We start from the raw sequence: 22,670 nt of genomic DNA, 5'->3' as shown, positions 1-22,670 counted from the left end.
AGCACCTGCAAGCAGTGATTCCTGTACTGACTCCGCCTCCTGAAACTCCTCCCCTCATCACCTGCAAGCAGTGATTCCTGTACTGACTCCGCCTCCTGAAACTCCTCCCCTCATCACCTGCAAGCAGTGATTCCTGTACTGACTCCGCCTCCTGAAACTCCTCCTCTCAGCAACTGTAAGCAGTGATTCCTGTACTGACTCCGCCTCCTGAAACTCCTCCCCTCATCACCTGCAAGCAGGGATTTCTGTACTGACTCCGCCTCCTGAAACTCCTCCTCTCATTACCTGCAAGCAGTGATTCCTGTACTGACTCCGCCTCCTGAAACTCCTCCCCTCATCACCTGCAAGCAGGGATTCCTGTACTGACTCCGCCTCCTGAAACTCCTCCTTTCCAAAGTTCAAGATCATTCAGATTAATAGGAGGAGGCGAGATATAATGGAAATACAATGTGGAAATAAACAGAAGATTTTTTACATTTTGACTATAGATACGCTTTCATTTGCATTTATGCTAAAAAGGCTGCAAGCAAAAAGCGACTACGTGATAGACACCCGTCTGTGGCGATGCAAATTTGCAAACTATAGACATGTAGAAAATCTGACTACAGGCGGCGTGTGTAATCTAGCAATCCAATTTTGAACCCGGTATTACAAGTCTTTATAGAGGATTACACCATCCAATCCTTCTAGGTGATCCCCTCCAGTGTCGGCACGTCTTCACTGGCATAGACCTCTCTGGTGAATGTCGGAGATTGTGCCGCTGCTGTTTGAGTAAACCGGTAATTACCACCTCGGGGTAAAACCACTGATTTCACCCAACACAGGTATACACTCTGCAGGTGCAACTAAAGGGGACCCGGGGGCCAAGTGTGCACATCAGAACCATTAACACTATGCTGCACTATGCATTGCAATATATTGGCTTTTACAAATATTTGCGACCGTATGTTATGGAAAAAAAAGTATACTAATATATATATATATATATACTATACACACATACATACATTTACATGCACACCTCGCCAATACATACATATTTCCCATGTTGTATCCCTTTAACCCTTTCATTGCCTGAGCTGTTTTTGCTGTTTTTTTTTTTTGCACGCGTTAAAAAAACAAATGACGTCACCGGCTGCATCCGCTCTGAATGTATCCTAAACAGTGCAAGTTTAGGAGATATTCGCAGTACCCACAGGTAAGCCTTATTTAACAAGGGGGCCTCAGATCTCGCCCCCCCCCCTCCCCCATGGGAATGAGTATGGGCAGGGCCGTCTTTAAGGCAGGGCAAAAGGGGCCCTGTCATTGTTGTGGGGCCCAAAGCTGCTGCCTCATACTTGCCAACTATCCCTGTTTAAATTCCCTTGTTCCTTGAAGTTTTTGTCCCGTGCTGTGTCCCGATACCTCAGTGTGATGTGCTGGTACTAATGCTGCCCAGCTCTGCCCTGTTGTTGTGTACAGATGACTCACCTGCAGACCCTGTGTTTACATGTAAATAACTGGCATTCATATGTAAATAGCGGCAGCATTTATAAGTAAACAGCTGCGGTTGATGGTATTGATATGTAAATAAAGGCGGCATTCATATGTAGATCATGCCCCCTGCAGTGAGGAGAAGATGTGCTGTAACCTCTAGCAACCATTCAGTGAGCAGTATTACTGTACAGTAATCTCTATCAACCAATTAACAAGCAGAAATCATTTGCTGTAACCTCTAGCAACTAATTAGTGAGCCGTTATGTGTGCTGTAACCTCTAGCAACCAATCAGTGAGCAGTATTACTGTACAGTAATCTCTATCAATCAATTAACAAGCAGAAATAATTTGCTGTAACCTCTAGCAACTAATCAGTGAGCCGTTATGTGTGCTGTAACCTCTAGCAACCAGTCAGTAAGCAGTAATGATATGCTGTGACAGCTGGCAACCAATCGCAATTGCTGCCTGATCTGATACAGTAAACTGATTTTCAGTCTAGCTTCTATTTATTGTATGTCTCAGAGCAGTCGGAGGGTGGAATTACATGGGGGGGGGGAAGAAAATTTTTGCCCAGGGTCCAATCAATATTAAAGATGGCCCTGAGTATGGGGTACAGAAAAGGGCAGAGATCTATTCCTGGGAACTATAGGCCTGTCAGTCTAACATCGGTAATTTGTAAACTATTTGAGGGGATGATAAGGGACCATATCCCCCAAAAAATTACTGATGAAAGCAGTATAATTAGCAGAAATCACCACGGGTTTACGAAAGGTCGTTCTTGCCAAGCCGCCAACCTATTAACATTCTACGAGGAAGTGAGCTGCCATCTGGACAAAGGTAGGCCGGTGGATGTGGTGTATCTGGATTTTGCAAAAACATTTCATACAGAACCCCACAAACACTTAAAGCGGAGGTCCTCCCTAAAGTGGACCTTCTGCTCATTGGAACCCTCCCCCCCTCCGGCGCCACAATTGGCACCTTTCAGGGGGGAGGAGGGTGCAGGTACCTGTACAGTACAGGTATCTGCACCCACTTCCGGCGTAGATTCTGCAGAAGGTACGCCCCTTAACGCAGAATCTACACTCCTTTCCGAAGGTCCCCCGCTGCCTGCTGGGAAACACACGGATCCCAGAGACAGCGGGGACCATCCTTATTGCGCAACTCGCGCATGCGCAGTAGGGAACCTGGAAATGAAGCCGAAAGGCTCCACTTCCTGATTCCCATACCCAAGATGGCGGCGGCAGCACCCGAGAGACGATCGAGAGATCGGCTTCGGGTGCCGACATCGCGGGCGCGCTGGGCGGGTAAGTGTCCCTATTTTAAAAGTCAGCAGCTGCAGTATTTGTAGCTGCTGGCTTTTAAAAAAAAAAAAAAACGGCGGACTCCCGGCGGACTCCCGCTTTAATCTACAAGCTGAGGTCTGTAGGCATGGACCATAAGGTTTGTTCTTGGATAGAAAACTGGCTATGTCCAAAAGGGTTGTGATAAATAACGTATACTCAGAATGGTCTAGAGTGGTTAGTGAGGTACCCCAAGGCTCTGTCCTGGGACCGATTCAGTTTAATTTATTTATAAATTATATAGGGGGTGGTTTAAGGCTGCAATCACACCTGAGCGTAGCGTTTTCAAGCAGAAAATCGCGCAAATTTACCGCGGTTTTGCTGCGTTTTTACCGTGATTTGCCGCGATTTGCCGCGATTTTGTGCAGGGCAAAAGGTCACCAATGTTAAAAGAAGAAAAACGCCCAAATCTGCTCAATTCGAGCGACAAAAAAGGGTCCGGAACTTGTTTGAGCTTCAGGTGTTCGGCTTCAGGCGACATGGAGTGGAGATGTGAACCATCTCCATTGAGAATAATAGATTTTTTTCCCCTCTAGCGTTTTGTAGCTTCAGGCTTCAAGCTACAAAACGCTCAGGTGTGAATGGGGTCTAAAGAGCTCGATCTCAGTGCTTGCCGACGACACAAAAAATATGTAGGGCAATAACACAACAGGATATGGAAACTTTACAAAAGGACCTGAATACATTAATTGAGTGGGCTACTGCATGACAAATGATAGTTAACATTCAAAAATATAAGGTAATGAACTTGGGGGGTAAAAATATCAACACAAGTTACTCATTACTGGGAGAACCCCTAGGGCAGTCATTTATACCTTTCAACACAGAGGAACCCTTGAAATAACTTTCTGGTCTCAGGGAACTGCTAATAATCACAATATCTACAACTCATGATACATTAGTGTGATGGTCAGTGGGAAGAATGCTCCTTACACTTGTGGTCACTGGGAATAATTACCCCCCTTACAGATAGCTGAAAAGATCAATGGTGTCGGTGGGAACTTATCTGAGAGGCAGAGATTACTCATTTCTCAAGGAACCCCTCGCAACCTCTAGAGGAACCCAAGAGTTCCATGGAACCCTGGTGGAGAACCCTTGCCCTAGAGCAGGGATATGCAATTAGCGGACCTCCAGCTGTTGCAGAACTACAAGTCCCATGAGGCATAGCAAGACTCTGACAGCCACAAGCATGACACCCAGAGGCAGAGGCATGATGGGACTTGTAGTTTTGCAACAGCTGGAGGTCCGCTAATTGCATATCCCTGCTCTAGAGGCTTCCAGGATGAAGAAAGATATGGGGATCCTAGTAGAAGACAGACTGAGCAATAGCATTAGGGCTGCAACTAGAGAATAATGCAAATCAATAATACTCTCACTATTGCCCTTTCACCTGTGTATTTACCACTGTGCTCTAGCAGAATCCCTTCCCCGCTAAGCAGCCACTTAAAAAAAAATTTTGATTTCTGTGCAATGTTCCTATTGTAAATAATTGAAACACGTGACTCTGAGAATAAGACGGAAGAGATACAGTGTATATATTAGAGGTGATATATACTGTATATACTATTAGAGGAGAGATATACTGTATATACCATTAGAGGCTATATACTGTATATACTATTAGAGGGGAGATATACTGTATATACTATTAGAGGAGATATACTGTATATACCATTAGAGGAGAGATATACTGTATATACCATTAGAGGCTATATACTGTATATACTAATAGAGGGGATATATACTATTAGAGGAGAGATATACTGTATATACCATTAGAGGGGAGATATACTGTATATACTATTAGAGGGGAGATATACTGTATATACTATTAGAGGGGATATATACTATTAGAGGAGAGATATACTGTATATACTATTAGAGGGGATATATACTATATATACCATTAGAGGAGAGATATGCTGTATATACCATTAGAGGCTATATACTGTATATACTATTAGAGGGGAGATATACTGTATATACTATTAGAGGGGATATATACTATTAGAGGAGAGATATACTGTATATACTATTAGAGGGGATATATACTATATATACCATTAGAGGAGAGATATACTGTATATGTACCATTAGAGTAGAGATATACTGTATATACTATTAGAGGATATATAGTGCATATATTATTAGAGGATATATACTGCATATACTATTAGAGGAGAGATATACTATTAAATGGTCAATCTGGTAAATATCATCAGACTCATTAACTTTAACCCCATTTGTTACTGGCCGATTAATCCATTTTGAAAATAGTAATCGATTAATTTCATAATCGATTAGTTGTTTCAGCCCTAAATAGCATGCAGTGTCAAGCTGTGGTAAACAAAGCCAGCAGAATATTATCATCATGCATTAAAAAGGGAATTTACTCCAGAGATAAAACGATTATTCTGCAACTTTATGAAACTCTAGGTTTCGGCCGCATCAGGAGAGAGTATTCCGTTCTGGTCGCCAATCCTCAGGAAGGATGTGCTAGGGCTGGGTAGAGTCCCGAGAAGGGCAACTAAATTAATAAGGAGACTGGAGGACCTCAATTTTGAGGAACGACTACAAGCGCTAAATCTATCTTCTTCGGAGAAGAGATGCTAGATGCTTCCCGACAACCCTGGGCGTTGGTTGTCGGGGTCTGCGGGCGGGGGGCTTATCGGAATCCGGGAGCCCCCTTTAATAAGGGGGCCCCCGGATACCGGCCCCCCACCCTATGTGAATGAGTATGGGGTACAATGTACCCCTACCCATTCACCTGTGAAAAAAATGTAAAAAAAAAACACAACACAGGGTTAAAATAGTTTATTGCACAGCTCCGGGGGTCTTCCGTCTTCGGGGGTCTTCTCGCCGGACTCCCCGGCTTTCTTATTCGTCGCCGCCCTCTTCTTCCGACTTCGGGGGTCTTGTCCCCCTCTTCGGTTCTTCTTGCCAGGATCTTTTACTAGCGGTGGCCCGGTCTTCTGTCGCCGCCGCCGCCGCCTTCCGTTCTTCTTCTTCTTCTTCTCCTGGAGATGTTGACTCGACGCTCTCTCCGTCCGCAATGCCAGGGACGCAGTGCGCAGCGACTTATATAGGGACAAGGGGCGGGGTTGGCGGTTGATGTCACATGGTGTCACGATGTCACAGTCCCGGAGGATGCTGGGACTGTGACATCGTAAGGGGGGGGGGGTCACCATGTGACATCAACCAGCGACCCCGCCCCTTGTCCCTATATAAGTCGCCGCGCACCGCATCTCTGGCATTGCGGCCGGACTGAGAGTCGAGTCAACATCTCCAGGAGAAGAAGAAGAAGAAGAATGGAAGGCGGCGGGCCACCGCTAGTAAAAGAGCTGAAAAAAGAAGCGGTGGCCCGGCAAGAAGAACCGAAGAGGGGGACAAGACCCCTGAAGTCGGAAGAAAAGGGCGGCGACGAAGAAGAAAGCCGGGCTCCTCTGCTAGCAAAAGAGCTAGCAGAAGATAGCGGAGGAGTCCGGCGAGAAGACCCCCGAAGACGGAAGACCCCCGGAGCTGTGCAATAAACTATTTTAACCCTGTGTTGTGTATGCATAGCATACTAGCTCATTATGAATAACTTACCTGAGATGGAAACCCCCGAAGTGACCCTCATCGTCCTCCTCCGACGCTGCCATGATACCCAGAGTGACTTCCAGGTATCTCAGCTCCGGCACTGTGACTGGCCTCAGCCGAGATGACGACACCCCCACGCATGTGCGCGGGAGCCGCCACTATTGGCGTGATTGCCGTTAGTAGCGGCATGCAGCGGTGCCTGTCATTTGCAAATATCTCCTAAACCGTGTAGGTTTATGAGATATTTCTTGGACCTACAGGTAAGCCTTAATCTAGGCTTACCTGTAGGTCAAAGTGGTCTGTAAGGGTTTACAACCACTTTAACAACTATGTAAGTTCTCTTTCATTCTGGATCATATCATGCTGATTCCAAAAAAGATCCAAGTAAAACGTATTCCTTCATTGACGAGTCATTGATTTGTAAAACAGATTCTTCTTTCAGCAGGTGAATATTTGCAGAAGACAAGGTGTGCCCCCCCCCCCCCGTACTGAGAAGTTTAGGGGCCCCCCAGTTTAGACTCCACTGACAATGATCAGCCCCCACTTCACATACATTAATCTGCTCCATCGTCACCTAGACAATGAAACCGATCACACGTGTATCTGCTAATCCTTTATCGTGGACTTGATTATGATAATTCAGTTTAAAATTTCACCGACATTTCTCAATTATAAATGTGCATTTAAAGTAAATGATTGATGAAGGTGTGTGCGCCGCCATGGATGCTCCTATTATTAATCCTGATTTATACCGCGTCATCCTCTCCTGTGGCGCTGAGCAAGGTAAGAGATACAAATGAAGGTAAATGATACATAATTCTACATAAGGTTTACGCTACAAGTACATACATCTGCAACGCAAACATAGGAAAAAATAACTACTTGCTGACCAGGCCTTTTCCGGGAATTTATAATTTTTTTTACAAGCTTAAATCAGTATTTTTTGCTATAAAATTACTTAGAGCCCCCAAACATATATATACATATATACATATATATATATATATATACACACACACACACACACACACACACATATATATTATATTATTTTTTTTTCAGCAGAGATCCTAGAGAATAAAATGGCGATTGTTGCAATTTTTATGTCACGGTATGCTGACCAGGCCTTTTCCAGGAATTTTTTTTTCTTTTTAAGCTTAAATCAGTATTTTTTGCTATAAAATTACTTAGAGCCCCCAAACATATTTATATATATATATATATATACATATATACATACACACACACATATATATATTATATTATATTTTTTTTTTTTTTCAGCAGAGATCCTAGAAAATAAAATGGTAATTGTTGCAATTTTTTATGTCACAGTATGCTGACCAGGCCTTTTCCGGGAGTTTTTTCTTTTTACAAGCTTAACCACTTCAGCTCCGGACCAATAAACACCTTAAGGACCAGAGGTCTTTTTGCAATTTCGCACTGCGCTGCTTTAACTGGTAATTGCGCGGTCATGCAATATTGCACCCAAACGAAATTTGCGTCCTTTTCTTCCCACAAATAGAGCTTTCTTTTGATGGTATTTGATTGCCTCTGCGATTTTTTTTTTTTGCGATATAAATGGAAAAAGAGCGAAAATTTTGAAAAAAAAAGATATTTTCTTCTTTTTGTTATAAGAAAAATCGAATAAACTAAATTTTAGTCATACATTGAGGGCAAAATTTATTCAGCCACATGTCTTTAGTAAAAAAAATGTCAATAAGCGTATATTTTTTGGTTTGCGCAAAAGTTATAGCGTCTACAAACTAGAGTACATTTTCTGGAATTTACACAGCTTTTAATTTATGACTGCCGATCTCATTTCTTGAGGTGCTAAAATGGCAGGGCAGTACAAATCCCCCCCAAATGACCCCATTTTGGAAAGTAGACACCCCAAGGAAATTGCTGATGGGTATGTTGAGCCCATTGAATATTTATTTTTTTTGTCCTAAGGGATTGAATAATGACAAAAAAAAAAAAAAAAATTTTTTTTACAAAAAGTTGTCACTAAATGATATATTGCTCACACATGCCATGGTTATATGTGAAATGACACCCCAAAATACATTCTGCTGCTTCTCCCGAGTACGGGGATACCACATGTGTGGGACTTTTTGGGAGTCTAGTCGCGCACGGCACCCCGAAAACCAATCACCACCTTCAGGATTTCTAAGGGTGCAAATTTTTGATTTAACTCCTCACTACCTATCACAGTTTCGAAGGCCATAAAATGCCAAAATAGCACAAAACCCCCCCAAATGACCCCATTTTGGAAAGTAGACACCCCAAGCTATTTACTGAGAGGCATGTTGAGTCCATGGAATATTTTATATTTTGCCAAAAGTTGCGGGAATATTACAAACTTTTTTTTTTTTTGCACAAAGTTGTCACTAAATGATATATTGCTCACACATGCTATGGGCAGAAGTCAAATTACACCCCAAAATAAATTCTGCTGCTTCTCCCGAGTACGGGGATACCACATGTGGGGGACTTTTTGGGAGCCTAGTTAACTAGCTACCTAGCGACACTAGCGACACTGATGCAGCGTTCAGAAAAATTATCGCTTAGTGACACTGGCAAAAGGGGGTGAAAGGGTTAACTAGCGGAAATCAGGGGGTTAAAACCATTATTGGGTAGTATATCGGGGTACCTAGCGCTATAAAAACCTGGCGGTGAACCTAAAAAAATAACTAGCTACCTAGCGACTGTAGCGACACTAATGCAGCGATCAGAAAAACGATCGCTTAGTGACACTGGCAAAAGGGGGTGAAAGGGTTAACTAGCGGCAATCAGGGGGTTAAAAACATTATTGGGTAGTATATCGGGGTACCTAGCGATATAAAAACCTGGCGGTGAACCTAAAAAAATAACTAGCTACCTAGCGACACATGCAGCGATCAGAAAAATGATCGCTTAGTGACACTGGCAAAAGGGGGTGAAAGGGTTAACTAGCGGCAATCAGGGGGTTAAAAACATTATTGGGTAGTATATCGGGGTACCTAGCGCTATAAAAACCTGGCGGTGAACCTAAAAAAATAACTAGCTACCTAGCGACTGTAGCGACACTAATGCAGCGATCAGAAAAACGATCGCTTAGTGACACTGGCAAAAGGGGGTGAAAGGGTTAACTAGCGGCAATCAGGGGGTTAAAAACATTATTGGGTAGTATATCGGGGTACCTAGCGATATAAAAACCTGGCGGTGAACCTAAAAAAATAACTAGCTACCTAGCGACACTAGCGACACATGCAGCGATCAGAAAAATGATCGCTTAGTGACACTGGCAAAAGGGGGTGAAAGGGTTAACTCTAGGGGCAATCAGGGGGTTAAATCTTTATTGGGGGGTGATAGGGGGCTACCCTGGACCTAACACTAACTGTCCTGACAGTTTTTACTGTCACAACTGACACTGAATGCATTGATCAGTAAAGAAATGATCAATGCAATCAGTGACACTGTGACTGGGGGGGGAGGGGGGGCGGGGGGGGATCGGGGGGCGATCGGGGGGGGGGATCGGGGGGGGTTTGTGTGCCTGTGTGTACCTACATGTCAGTGTAGTGTTCGTGCAGACTTACTTTTACTCTTCTCCTCGTAGTCCGGTCAAAAAGACCGCCCCGAGGAGAATGACATCACTTCCTCCTTCCTGTGTAAACAATACACAGGGGAGGAAGCTTCTCATTGGCCAGGAGCGATCCAGAGGGGGTGGCCGAAAACGAACGGCCATCCCCTCATCACGGAGCGCTCCTGGACCGAATCGGACCGCCGTAACCAGCGGGAGGGGGTCCGATGGGACCCCCCACCCGCTGGAAGGCAATCACGTAGATGTACGTGATTATGCCTGCCTGTGCCATTGTGCTGACGTACAATGGCAATACGGCGGTCCTCAAGTGGTTAAATCAGTATTTTTTGCTATAAAATTACTTAGAGCCCCCAAACACTTATATATATATATATATATATATATATATATATATACACACACACACACATATTATATTATATTATTATTTTTTTTCAGCAGAGATCCTAGAGCAGTGATGGTGAACCTTGGCACTCCAGATGTTTTGGAACTACATTTCCCATGATGCTCATGCACTCTGCAGTGTAGTGGAGCATCATGGGAAATGTAGTTCCAAAACATCTGGGGTGCCAAGGTTCGCCATCACTGTCCTAGAGAATAAAATGGTGATTGTTGCAATTTTTTATGTCACACGGTATTTGTGCAGAGGTTTTTAAAATGCAATTTTATTTCAACAAGTACACTTTAATGAATTTTAATGCAAAAAACCCCCAATATATAACCCAATTTTTCGCAGAATGGCAACAAACCACGATACTTAAGAATCTCCATAGGCGATGCTTTAAATTTTTTTTACAGGTTACCAGTTTAGAGTTATGCCGCGTACACACGGTCGGATTTTCCCACAACAAATGTTCAATGGGAGCTTTTTGTCGGAAATTCGGACCGCGTGTAGGCATTTTCCATCGGAATTTCCGACACACAAAATTTGAGATCTCAATCTCCAATTTTCCGACGAGAAAAAATCCATTGTCGGAAATTTCCGATCGCGTGTACGCTATTCCGACGCACAAAGTTCTAGGCATGCTCAGAATCAAGCAGAAGAGCCGCACTGGCTATTGAACTTAAATTTTCTCGGCTCGTCGTACGCACCGCGTTCTCGATGTTCAGAATTTCCGATAACATTCCTTGACTGTGTGTGTGCAAGACAAGTTTGAGGCAACATCAGTCGGAAAAAATCCCATGGATTTTGTTCTCGGAATGTGCGATCGTGTGTACGCGGAATTACCGAGCAGGTCTAGTGCTAGAACTATTGCTCTCACTATAACACTCACGGTGATATCTCACAAGTGGTGAGAAGACCGTTTACATATGTGTGCACAACTTACATATGCATTCGCTTCTGCACGTGAGCAGAGAAGGATGGGGGCGCTTAAAATGTTTTCTTCTTATCTATTATATTTATTTTTACATTGTCCGTTTAATCATTTATTTTTTGTTCATTTTTATTCCTATTACAAGGAATGTAAATATCCCTTGTAATAAAAATAAGGGATGACAGGTCCTCTTTATGGAGAGATCTGGGGTCTATAAGTCTATACTTTTAAAAGCAAAAGATAAAAAATAAAAAAATAAAGTGATCTTTTGCTTTTAAAGAAAAAAAATGTGTTTACTTCCGCCCCAGACCAGAAGTAACGTCATGGCGTCGCTCCAGGCCTCCAAGATCATAGAGGCGATTAGAGATGACATGGTATCCGTTCACCTCTATGGCCAACCATACGAAACGTCGGATTGTTTCCTGTAAAAACGGTAAGCCCGGGAAACACCGGCAAGTGGCGGGAGAGGGGGAATGACCCCTCCCGCTGCTTCTGAAAGCAGGGGTCCTACTTTTTACTTTGGAAACTTTTTATATCTTTTTACAATGCAAAGTAAAAAACAATCTGCAGATCACATAGGAACTAGCGTGGTGAGACTAAGCATAGACTCCACCCTACTAGTTTCGTCATAAAATCACCCCCAATCAGGGCTGCTGTTAGAAATCACGGGGCCCCGTACAGGCTACCTGGACATTTTTTATTATTATTTTATTTTACAATTTTTTTTATTGGACGGGATAGGCTGCGCCACAGTGACAGGAGGGCACATAGGGGAAATCAGAAGCAGGCAGAACAGAGAGGAGGATCGGTGCCAGAGAAGCAATTACAGGAATAATGCCCTGTGTCTCTCCCTGCAGCAGCTGAGAGCTGTCAGGAGGAGAGAAACAGGCTTTCAGCTGCTGCACAGAACCACACAGGGCATCCTTCTGTAATTGCCCCTCCGTCTGACCACACCAATTCCCTCTGCTGTCCAGGCCCCACTGTGTGCCCGGGCCCCCTACAGCAGGACTGGTGGTCCCCCCCTATCAGCGGCCCTGCCCCCAATGACGTCAGTTGTGACAAAACTAGTAGGGCGGAGTCAATGCTTAGTCTCACCACGCTAGTTCCTATGTGATCTGCAGATTGTTTTTTACTTTGGAAACTTTTTATCCTGGTCTGTTTGGACTATCTCAATAAACCATCACGGTTTTATGCTATGTTGGCGTTGTTCTTCTCCTTTCTTTTGTCATACTTGGGAGCGAGAAACAAAGAGAGCAGCCACTTGTGTTGATATTTCCATCATCCTGTTTATATCCAAAAGGCTGGATCATATGCATTATACCAATCCACGCTTTACTAGGCTCCTATAATGTGGAGTCTAGTCATCTGGTAAGAGCACAGCCTTCCTTTTTTTATCACGGTGGAAGGTGCACTTTTGGTGTTCAATCGTTTACCATCACTGAGACACAAATATTTAAAAAACATTTTATCTTTGCTCACTGATTTTTTTCATGGATTTGAACATAAATTTTTTAGATGCCCTGACGGACTTATCACTGTATATTTAATTAGTATTTTGGTTTTATCACTTCTTATTTTAGTGCGGCAATTTTTATTTATTTTTTAAATATAAAAATAATGCGATGTAAAAAAATAATATGATACATTGTAAAAAAAGTTATATTTATATATTTATATATATACAGTGTCTTGCGAAAGTATTCGGCCCCCTTGAACTTTTCAACCTTTTGCCACATTTCAGGGTTCAAACATAAAGATATAAAATTTTTATTTTTTGTGAAGAATCACCAACAAGTGGGACACAATTGTGAAGTGGAACGAAATCTATTGAATTTTTGAAACTTTTTTAAGTAATAAAAAAATAAAAAATGGGGCGTGCAAAATTATTCGGCCCCCCTTGCGTTAATACTTTGTAGAGCCACCTTTTGCTGCGATTACAGCTGCAAGTCGCTTGGGGTATGTCTCTATCAGTTTTGCACATCGAGAGACTGAAACTCTTGCCCATTCTTCCTTGCAAAACAGCTGGAGCTCAGTGAGGTTGGATGGAGAGCGTTTGTGAACAGCAGTTTTCAGCTCTTTCCACAGATTCTCGATTGGATTCAGGTCTGGACTTTGACTTGGCCATTCTAACACCTGGATACGTTTATTTGTGAACCATTCCTTTGTAGATTTTGCTGTATGTTTGGGATCATTGTCTTGTTGGAAGATAAATCTCCGTCCCAGTTTCAGGTCTTTTGCAGACTCCAACAGGTTTCCATCCAGAATGGTCCTGTATTTGGCTGCATCCCTCTTCCCCTCAATTTTAACCATTTTCCCTGTCCCTGCTGAAGAAAAGCAGGCCCAAACCATGATGCTGCCACCACCATGTGTGACAGTGGGGATGGTGTGTTGAGGGTGATGAGCTGTGTTGCTTTTACGCCAAACATATCGTTTTGCATTGTGGGCAAAACGTTCGATTTTGGTTTCATCTGACCAGAGCCCCTTCTTCCACATGTTTGGTGTGTCTCCCAGGTGGCTTGTGGCAAACTTTAGACGAGACTTTGTATGGATATCTTTGAGAAATGGCTTTCTTCTTGCCACTCTTCCATAAAGGCCAGATTTGTGCAGTGTACGACTGATTGTTGTCCTATGGACAGACTCTCCCACCTCAGCTGTAGTTCTCTGCAGTTCATCCAGAGTGATCATGGGCCTCTTGGCTGCATCTCTGATCAGTCTTCTCCTTGTCTGAGCTGAAAGTTTAGAGGGACGGCCAGGTCTTGGTAGATTTGCAGTGGTCTGATACTCCTTCCATTTGAAAATGATCGCTTGCACAGTGCTCCTTGGGATGTTTAAAGCTTGGGAAATCTTTTTGTATCCAAATCCGGCTTTAAACTTCTCCACAACAGTATTACGGACCTGCCTGGTGTGTTCCTTGGTCTTCATGATGCTCTCTGCGCTTTCAACAGAACCCTGAGACTATCACAGAGCAGGTGCATTTATACAGAGACTTGATTACACACAGGTGGATTCTATTTATCACCATCAGTCATTTAGGACAACATTGGATCATTCAGAGATCCTCGCTGAACTTCTGGAGTGAGTTTGCTGCACTGAAAGTAAAGGGGCCGAATAATTTTGCACGCACCACTTTTCAGTTTTTTATTTGCTAAAAAAGTTTAAATTATCCAATAGATTTCGTTCCACTTCACAATTGTGTCCCACTTGTTGGTGATTCTTCACAAAAAATGAAAAATTTTATATCTTTATGTTTGAAGCCTGAAATGTGGCAAAAGGTTGAAAAGTTCAAGGGGGCCGAATACTTTCGCAAGGCACTGTATATGTGTGTGTGTATGTATGTGTATATATATATATATATATATATATATATATAAAATACATATTGTAAAATAAAAATGCATTGTAAAAAAATATATATATTGTAAAATAAAAATGCATTGTAAAAAAATATATATATATAAAAAAATACATATTGTTAAAAAAAACACACAATACATTGTATATTTTAGTTCTATTGGTTACAACAATATACAGCTTGATGTCGTTGTCTATTAGCAGACAACAGCACAACATTGATAATGTAGTAAATAAAGGAAGGACCTACAGGCTCACAGTGTGCCTGCATGTACCGGCCAGGCCGGCAATTACTCTTATTCTGAGAATTCTATTTTCATACTTCGGAGGAGACATTCGTAAAAAAAAAAAAAAAAAAAATTATATTTTGCCACAGAAAGAACTGCGATGGACAATGCGAAGCAGTAGATTGGGCTACAGAGCGCAAATCAACCAGCACAATAACAAGAGGACAATACCATTCAACAAATCTATTATACACAAAGAGGCAACAGCTGCTGGCAAGAGACCGGCAATTAAAATTGGCATAATAAGAGGTAATGCACAATGATACCAGATATTACATAGAACTTCATACAAGGCAACTGAGAGCTTCAAACTGCAGGTCTACCTTAAAGTCTGTCCAAATTCAACAGCAAAAAAAAAAATATGATATCGCAGCTTACCAATTCTTTAGATGTGGGGGCTGCATTAGTTTAAATTTTTTTTTTCCAACTTTTTTTCCCCCCTTTATTTTGGCCTGGTGATCTGGCCAGTAAGTCTGTTTTTCAACTTCCTTTTACAGACAAAGCTGTCCAGCAAAAGGGGTATTTAGAGGGTTGAGACAAACCATTTACAACTGTCAGGGGTTCTTACAGTAGTCAGCTTTTATTTATATAAAACCTTTATTTGAAAAAAAGGAAAAAACTCTTGCTGCTCCGCGTTTTTTTTTTTTTTTTTAAAAGCCAGCAGCTACAAATACTGCAGCTGCTGACTTTTAAAATAATGACACTTACCTGTCCAGCGCGCCCGCGATGTCGGCACCCGAAGCCGATCTGTAGATCGTTTCTCGGGTGCTGCCGCCGCCATCTTGGGTATGGGAATCAGGATATGGAGCCTTTCGGCTTCATTTCCCGGTTCCCTACTGCGCATGCGCGAGCCGCGCTGCGCAATAAGGACGGTCCCCGCTGCCTCTGGGATCTGTGTGTTTTCCCAGCAGGCAGCGGGGCACTTGCGGAAAGGGACGGGCACTTGCGGAAAGGGGCGTAATCTACGCCCCTTTCCGCAGAAAGCTATCCCGGAAGTGGGTGCAGTTACCTGGATTATCCAGGTACCTGCACCCCCCTCCCCCCTGAAAGGTGGCAATTGTGGCGCCGGAGGGGGGGAGGATTCCGATGAGCGGAAGGTCCATTTTAGGGTGGACCTCCGCTTTAAAAAGTGTTAGCTGAAATTAGTAATTTTTTTATTCACTTACAGAGTGTAAAGCCCATCTAAAAACTACCCTCTCCACAGATTGACAATGCTACTGTCCAAGGGGGACTACGTTGCTCCTCCCTAGATACAGTGGAGGAATGAGGGTAGCAACCCTGAGACTGTCCTTCTGTATAAGGTTGGCTACAGTGTTCCTTCATAGAAACAGTGGAGGAATGAGGGTAGCCACCCACAGACCGTGCTTCTGTATAAGGTTGGCTACATTGTTCCTTCATAGATACAGTGGAGGAACTAGGGTAGCCACCCGAGACCGTGCTTCTGTATAAGGTTGGCTACACTGTTCCTTCATAGATACAGTGGAGGAATGAGGGTAGCCACCCAGAGACCGTGCTTCTGTATAAGGTTGGCTACACTGTTCCTTCATAGATACAGTGGAGGAATGAGGGTAGCCACCCTGAGACTGTGCTTCTGTATAAGGTTGGCTACAGTGTTCCTTCAGAGATACAGTGGAGGAATGAGGGTAGCAACCCTAAGACCGTGCTTCTGTATAAGGTTGGCTAAAGTGTTCCTTCATAGATACAGTGGAGGAATGAGGGTAGCCACCCTGAGACAGTGCTTCTGTATAAGGGTGGCTATATTGCGCCTCCATAGATACAGTGGAGGAATGAGCAAAGCCGCCCTAAGACAATGCTGATGTCCAGGGGTGGCTACATTGCTCCTTCAAAGATACATTGGGTGAGTGAGCATAGCCTAGAGTTGCCACCTCATCCCTTTAAACCTGAACACCTTTGAAATACACAGGTTCTGAGGATAATTAAATGCAGATAAGGCACCAAGTGAGTTTAATTACCACCGTAATCAGCCTCAGAACGTGAGTAATTAATATGTGTTCGGGTTTAAAGGGATGAGGTGGCAACCATAGCATAGCCACCATAAGACAATGCTGCTGTCCAAGGGTGGCTACATTGTTCCTTCACAGATACAGTGGAGGAATGAGCGTAGCCACCATGAAACAATGCTACTGTAAAAGGGTGGCTACGTTGCTCCTCCAAAGATACAGGGGAGGAATGAGTGTAGCCACCATAAGACAATGCTGCTGTCCAAGGGTGACTACATTGGCCCTTCAAAGATACAATGGACTAATAAGCATAGCCACGCTAAGACAATGCTGCTGTCCAAGGGTGGCTACATTGTTCCTTCATAGATACAGTGGAGGAATGAGTGTAGCCACCCTGAAATAATTCTGCTGTGCAAGGGTGGCTACATTGCTCCTCCAAAGTTACAGGGGAGGAATGAGTGTAGCCACACTAAGATAATGCTGCTGTCCAAAGGTGACTACATTGTTCCTTCAAAGATACAATGGATGAATAAGCATAGCCACCCTAAGACAATTCTGCTGCCCAAGGGTGGCTACATTGTCCCTTCATAGATACAGTGGAAGAATGAGTGTAGCTACCCTAAAACAATGCTGCTGTCCAAGGGTGGCTACGTTGCTCCTCCAAAGTTACAGGGGAGGAATGATCACCCTAAGACAAGGCTGCTGTCCAAGGGTGACTACATTGGTCCTTCAAAGTTACAATGGATGAATAAGCATAGCCACCCTAAGACAATGCTGCTGTCCAAGGGTGGCTACGTTGCTCCTCCATAGATACAGCAGATGAATGAGCGTAGCCACCCTAAAGCCTCGTACACGCGCTTAGATTTTCGGACGACCGAACGTCCGTTTTTTGTGGCATGCTAGACTCATGTCGAAAGTGAAGAGGTTTCTCACAATAAGAACATTTTCGTACAACAGAATACAACGACAGAAGTAACACGTTGAATAGTTTTGTATGTATTCTTTTGTTTCTGAGCATGTCTGTTATCCTTGAGTTGGTAAAGTCTTATCAGGACAAGGAGGGTTTGATTTAGCATGACTGGGTGCCATATTGTCTCTACACACAAGTATTGTAATGGATAAAACCAGTTATTAATCATTTTAATAAACATGTAGGGATTCTGGGGATGAATACGTTTGTCTGTTTGTATGACAGATGTCAGATTTATGGTTAGCTACAGTGACGTAGATCTTGGCAACCAATCATGTTGTACCTAATACGCTTGCATTGTAAGAAACTGTATAAATTAGACCTGCCTCTTGTAATACTTTGAACATAAACCTGTATGTTCCCAGCTGTTGCTAATAAACCGGCATCACCGAGGTCCTGCCTGGTTCGATACATTGTTAGCCCTTGTACACACTGTCGGAGATTTCCACAACCAAATCCGTCGGATTTTGCCTGTCGGATTTTGTCCGTCGGATCTTGTCCGAAACTGTTGCATACACACGGTCGGACAAAGTTGGCGAAAAAATCCGATCATTCAGAACGTGATGACGTAATTTCGTTACGATGGGACTACATTCAGGCTAGTAGCCAATAGCTTTGATGTAGGAATTTGATCTGAGCATGCGTGGCACTTGGTCCGATCAAAATTCTCTACACATGATCGGAGTATGTCCGATCAGCCCAGTTGGTCGGGAAATATTTCCAACATGTTGGAAAATTGGGTCCGACGGATATTCCGACGGAATCAGTCCAATGCAGACCACACACAGTCGGATTATCCGAAGACACGGTCCGATAGGACACATTCCGATGGATTCTCCGACCGTGTGTACAAGGGCTAACTCTACTTTGAAGGTAAATAGAAATAAGGCATGGAGACACTTGATGTTCTATCTACGTCTGCTAATTGAGATAACTGGACCTGACCTTTCACGATCACTAATTCCTTGACATGCACTGGTCACTAGGCTTGTGCAATTTGTTTCGTAACGAATCGAAATTAGGCCGAATTTTGCATCTTTCGGACATTCGGATGCATCCGAATGTCCAAATAAAAAAATAACGAATAACGACGAATACGAAAGAAATGTAACGAATGAATTCGAATGAATTCGACATGATTTGGTAATTCTTTAAAGATCTAATGAAACAAAAGGTCAGCTCAAAGTAAATCTTATAGTCCAATCAGGTAATTAACCACTTAATAACCACCCTATAGCCGAATGACGGCTTCAGGGCGGTTTCTTAACTGTGGGAGGCCGTCATATGACGTCCTCCCAGAATTCCGCTCTCGCGCGCCCCCTGGGGCGCGCACTCGAGAGCATCCGTGACCGGACCCGGCGCATCACGGATCACGGTAAATGCCCGCTCGTCGCGGCCGTTTACCACGTGATCGCTCCGTCAAATGACGGAGTGATCACTTGTAAACAAACCGGCGTCATGTTATGACGCCGGTTCCTCCCTCCCCCTCTCTGTACCGATCGGAACAGCGGAGGGGGAAGAGATCGGTGTCAGCAGCGATGTGGGCTGCATCTGCAGTGCCCACATCGCTGCTCACCGAAAATTAACCCCTCAATTCCCTGCAAATACTCTGCAATACCCTGCCATTACTCTGCAATACCCTGCAATACTCTGCATTACTCTGCATTACCCTGCAATACTCTGCAATACTCTGCAATAGTCTGCAATGGTCTGCATTACACTGCAATACTCTGCATTACCCTGCCATTACTCTGCAATACCCTGCCATTACTCTGCATTACTCTGCATTACCCTGCATTACTCTGCAATACCCTGCAATACCCTGCAATACTCTGCAATACCCTGCAATACCCTGCAATACCCTGCAATACCCTGCAATACTCTGCATTACCCTGCAATACTCTGCAATACCCTGCAACGCTCTGCAACACCCGCCAATACCCTGCAACACTCTGCAATGCTCTGCAACACTCTGCAATGCTCTGCAACACCCACCAATACCCTGCAACACTCTGCAATGCTCTGCAACACCAGCCAATACCGTGCAACACTCCGCAATGCTCTGCAACACCCGCCAATACCGTGCAACACTCTGCAATGCTCTGCAACACCCTCCAATATCCTGCAATGCTCTGCAACGCAATACTCTGCAACGCCATACTCTGAGATACCCAGCCATACTCTGATATACCCAGCCATACCCAGCTATAGTCGGTGATACCCTGCAATACCCAGCCATAGACACCCCCCCCTCCCGCCGCCCTCCGGTGCTTCTACCGACTCGCCAATACGATCAAATCCAGAATCTTTTTTTTTTTTTTTTTTCAGGCTTCCCAGCTTAGAGGTGAGATGCGGGGTCTTATTGACCCCATATCTCACTGTAAAGAGGACCTGTCATGCCATATTCCTATTACAAGGGATGTTTACATTCCTTGTAATAGGAATAAAAGTGATCAAAAAATTTATTTTTGGGGAAAAAATGTCAAACTAAAATAAATAAAGTAAAATGAACAATAAAATATATATTTTTTTTAAAGTGCCCCTGTCCCCATGTGCTCGCATGCAGAAGCGAACGCATACGTAAGTCCCGCCCACATATGAAAACGGTGTTCAAACCACACATGTGAGGTATCGCTGCGTACGTTGGAGCGAGAGCAATAATTCTAGCCCTAGACCTCCTCTGTAACTCAAAACATATAACCAGTAAAAAAAAAATTAAATCGTCGCCTATGGGGATTTTTAAGTAGCGACGTTTGGCGCCATTCCACGAGCCTGTGCAATTTTGAAGAGTGACATGTTAGGTATCGATTTACTCGGTGTAACTTCATCTTTCACATTATGCAAAAATTGGGCTAACTTTACTGTGTTTTTTTTTTTTTAAGCACAAAACAGTTTTTTTTCCAAAAAAAAGCATTCGAAAAATTGCTGCGCAAATACCGTGCGAGATAAAAAGTTGCAACGACCACCATTGTATTCTCCAGGGTGTTTGCTAAAAAACATATATAATGTTTTGGGATTCGATGTAATTTTCTAGAAAATAAATGATGATTTTTACATGTAGGAGAGAAATGTCAGAATTGTCCTGGGTGCTCCAGAACGCCTGATGGCGCTCCCTGCATGTTGGGCCTCTGTATGTGGCCGCACTGTGTAAAAGTCTCACACATGTGGTATCGCCGTACACGGGAGTAATAGAAGAATGTGTTTTGGGGTGTAATTTGTGGTATGCATATGCTGTGTGAGAAATAAACTGATAATATGACAATTTTGTGAAAAAAAAAAGTAAAAAAAATCTTGATTTTGCAAAGAATTGTGGAAAAAAATGACAACTTCAAAAAACTCATCATGCCTCTTACTAAATACCTTGGAATGTCTTCTTTCCAAAAAGGGGTCATTTGGGGGGTATTTGTACTTTTCTGGCATGTTAGGGTCTCAAGAATTGAAATAGGCCGTCAGTACTTCAGGTGTGATCAATTTTCAGATATTGGCACCATAGCTTGTGGACTCTATAACTTTCACAAAGACCAAATAATATCCACCAATTTGTACTTATTTTTACCAAAGATATGTAGTGGTATAAATTTTGGCCAAAATTTATGAAGAAAAAATTACTAATCTGCTAAATTTTATAACAGAAATGAAGAAAAATTCATTTTTTTACAGAATTTTCTGTATTTTTTCTTTTATAGCACAAAAAATAAAAAACCCAGCGTTGATTAAATACCACCAAAAGAAAGCTCCATTTGTGTGAAAAAAAGGACAAAAATTTCATATAGGTCCAGTGTTGCATGACTGAGTAATTGTCATTCAAAATGTGAGAGCACCGAAAGCTGAAAATTGGTCTGGTTATTAAGGGGGTTTAAGTGCCCAGTGATCAAGTGGTTAATTTTGTGCCGGAGGAGGGATTATTGGCAAAGTGCATTCCTGAGAACTGAGTGAGAAGGGTGTTGTATTGTATTTGAGCCGAGGAGAAGAGACGTTGTCATTGTGTGTGTGTTAAAAGATTCAATAAACAAACGACTTTCCAAACTACGAATCTTTATCACGAATGTCTATACATACATAAATAGCGAAATTTCAACGAATCCGAACGAATGAATTCGACACTCTACGAATAATAACGAATTATCCGAAAACATATTAACCTAACATAACGAATATAACAGAACGAAATTATGTATTTTACGAATGACAACGAACCGAAACTAAACAAAATTTTCTGTTGCGCACAAGTGTACTGGTAACAGGAAGCATTTCCGAATATCTTCAAATTTTTTTTTTTCACCAAACTATTACATTGCCTCCTTGTACGGCCATTTTCAAAAATCAGCATGCTGGAAAATATCCAAACACTAAAATATCTTCTCCAGACGTATGGCTTGCAAGCAGGACACTAACCAGGACCACAGAAGTCAATTATAAACTAAGTCAACGCTAGTTCAGTGGCCCAAAATATTGCATCATCTGGACAATGTCCTAGATCTGTATGCAGCACACAACAACTAGACAACTACACAACAACTAGACAACTACACAACAACTAGTCCACTTGCTTCTTATCCTCCAGCTTATCACATTTACAGAAGACTATCCCAAACACCAATTTCGTAATATCTCCAGGAACTTACCACTGGAACAGTCCGCTCCACCCCAACCAGGTTCACAATGGCAGCTATCAGGGGACACGCACCGGCCATGGACACATTCTTCTGTGCAGAGCGCTGTGGAGAGAAAAGTACAATGTTATACCACCATATACTGTACAAATACACAATATAGTACCTGTGTAAAGTAAATGGAGTGCCGTGCC

The 22,670-nt window shown here is 43.0% G+C and overlaps 1 protein-coding gene across 4 annotated transcripts in view; it reads right to left on the bottom strand.

Annotated features, from left to right (window-relative positions):
- LOC143962650 (multiple epidermal growth factor-like domains protein 11) overlaps nt 1–22,670 on the bottom strand; it is a 981,904-nt gene that overhangs the window by 609,284 nt on the left and 349,950 nt on the right. For all 4 annotated transcript variants that reach the window (XM_077471986.1, XM_077471983.1, XM_077471984.1 and 1 more), the window contains exon 5: nt 22,489–22,581. In XM_077471986.1, the coding sequence (XP_077328112.1) occupies nt 22,489–22,581 (93 nt within the window). The remainder of the gene's footprint in view (nt 1–22,488; nt 22,582–22,670) is intronic.

This window comes from Lithobates pipiens, unplaced genomic scaffold (genome assembly GCF_037356315.1).
Source record: "Lithobates pipiens isolate NorthernLeopardFrog02 unplaced genomic scaffold, aLitPip1_a1.2 Scaffold_8, whole genome shotgun sequence".
Taxonomy (NCBI): Eukaryota; Metazoa; Chordata; class Amphibia; order Anura; family Ranidae; genus Lithobates; species Lithobates pipiens.
This window is presented reverse-complemented; position numbering and strand designations above follow the sequence as displayed.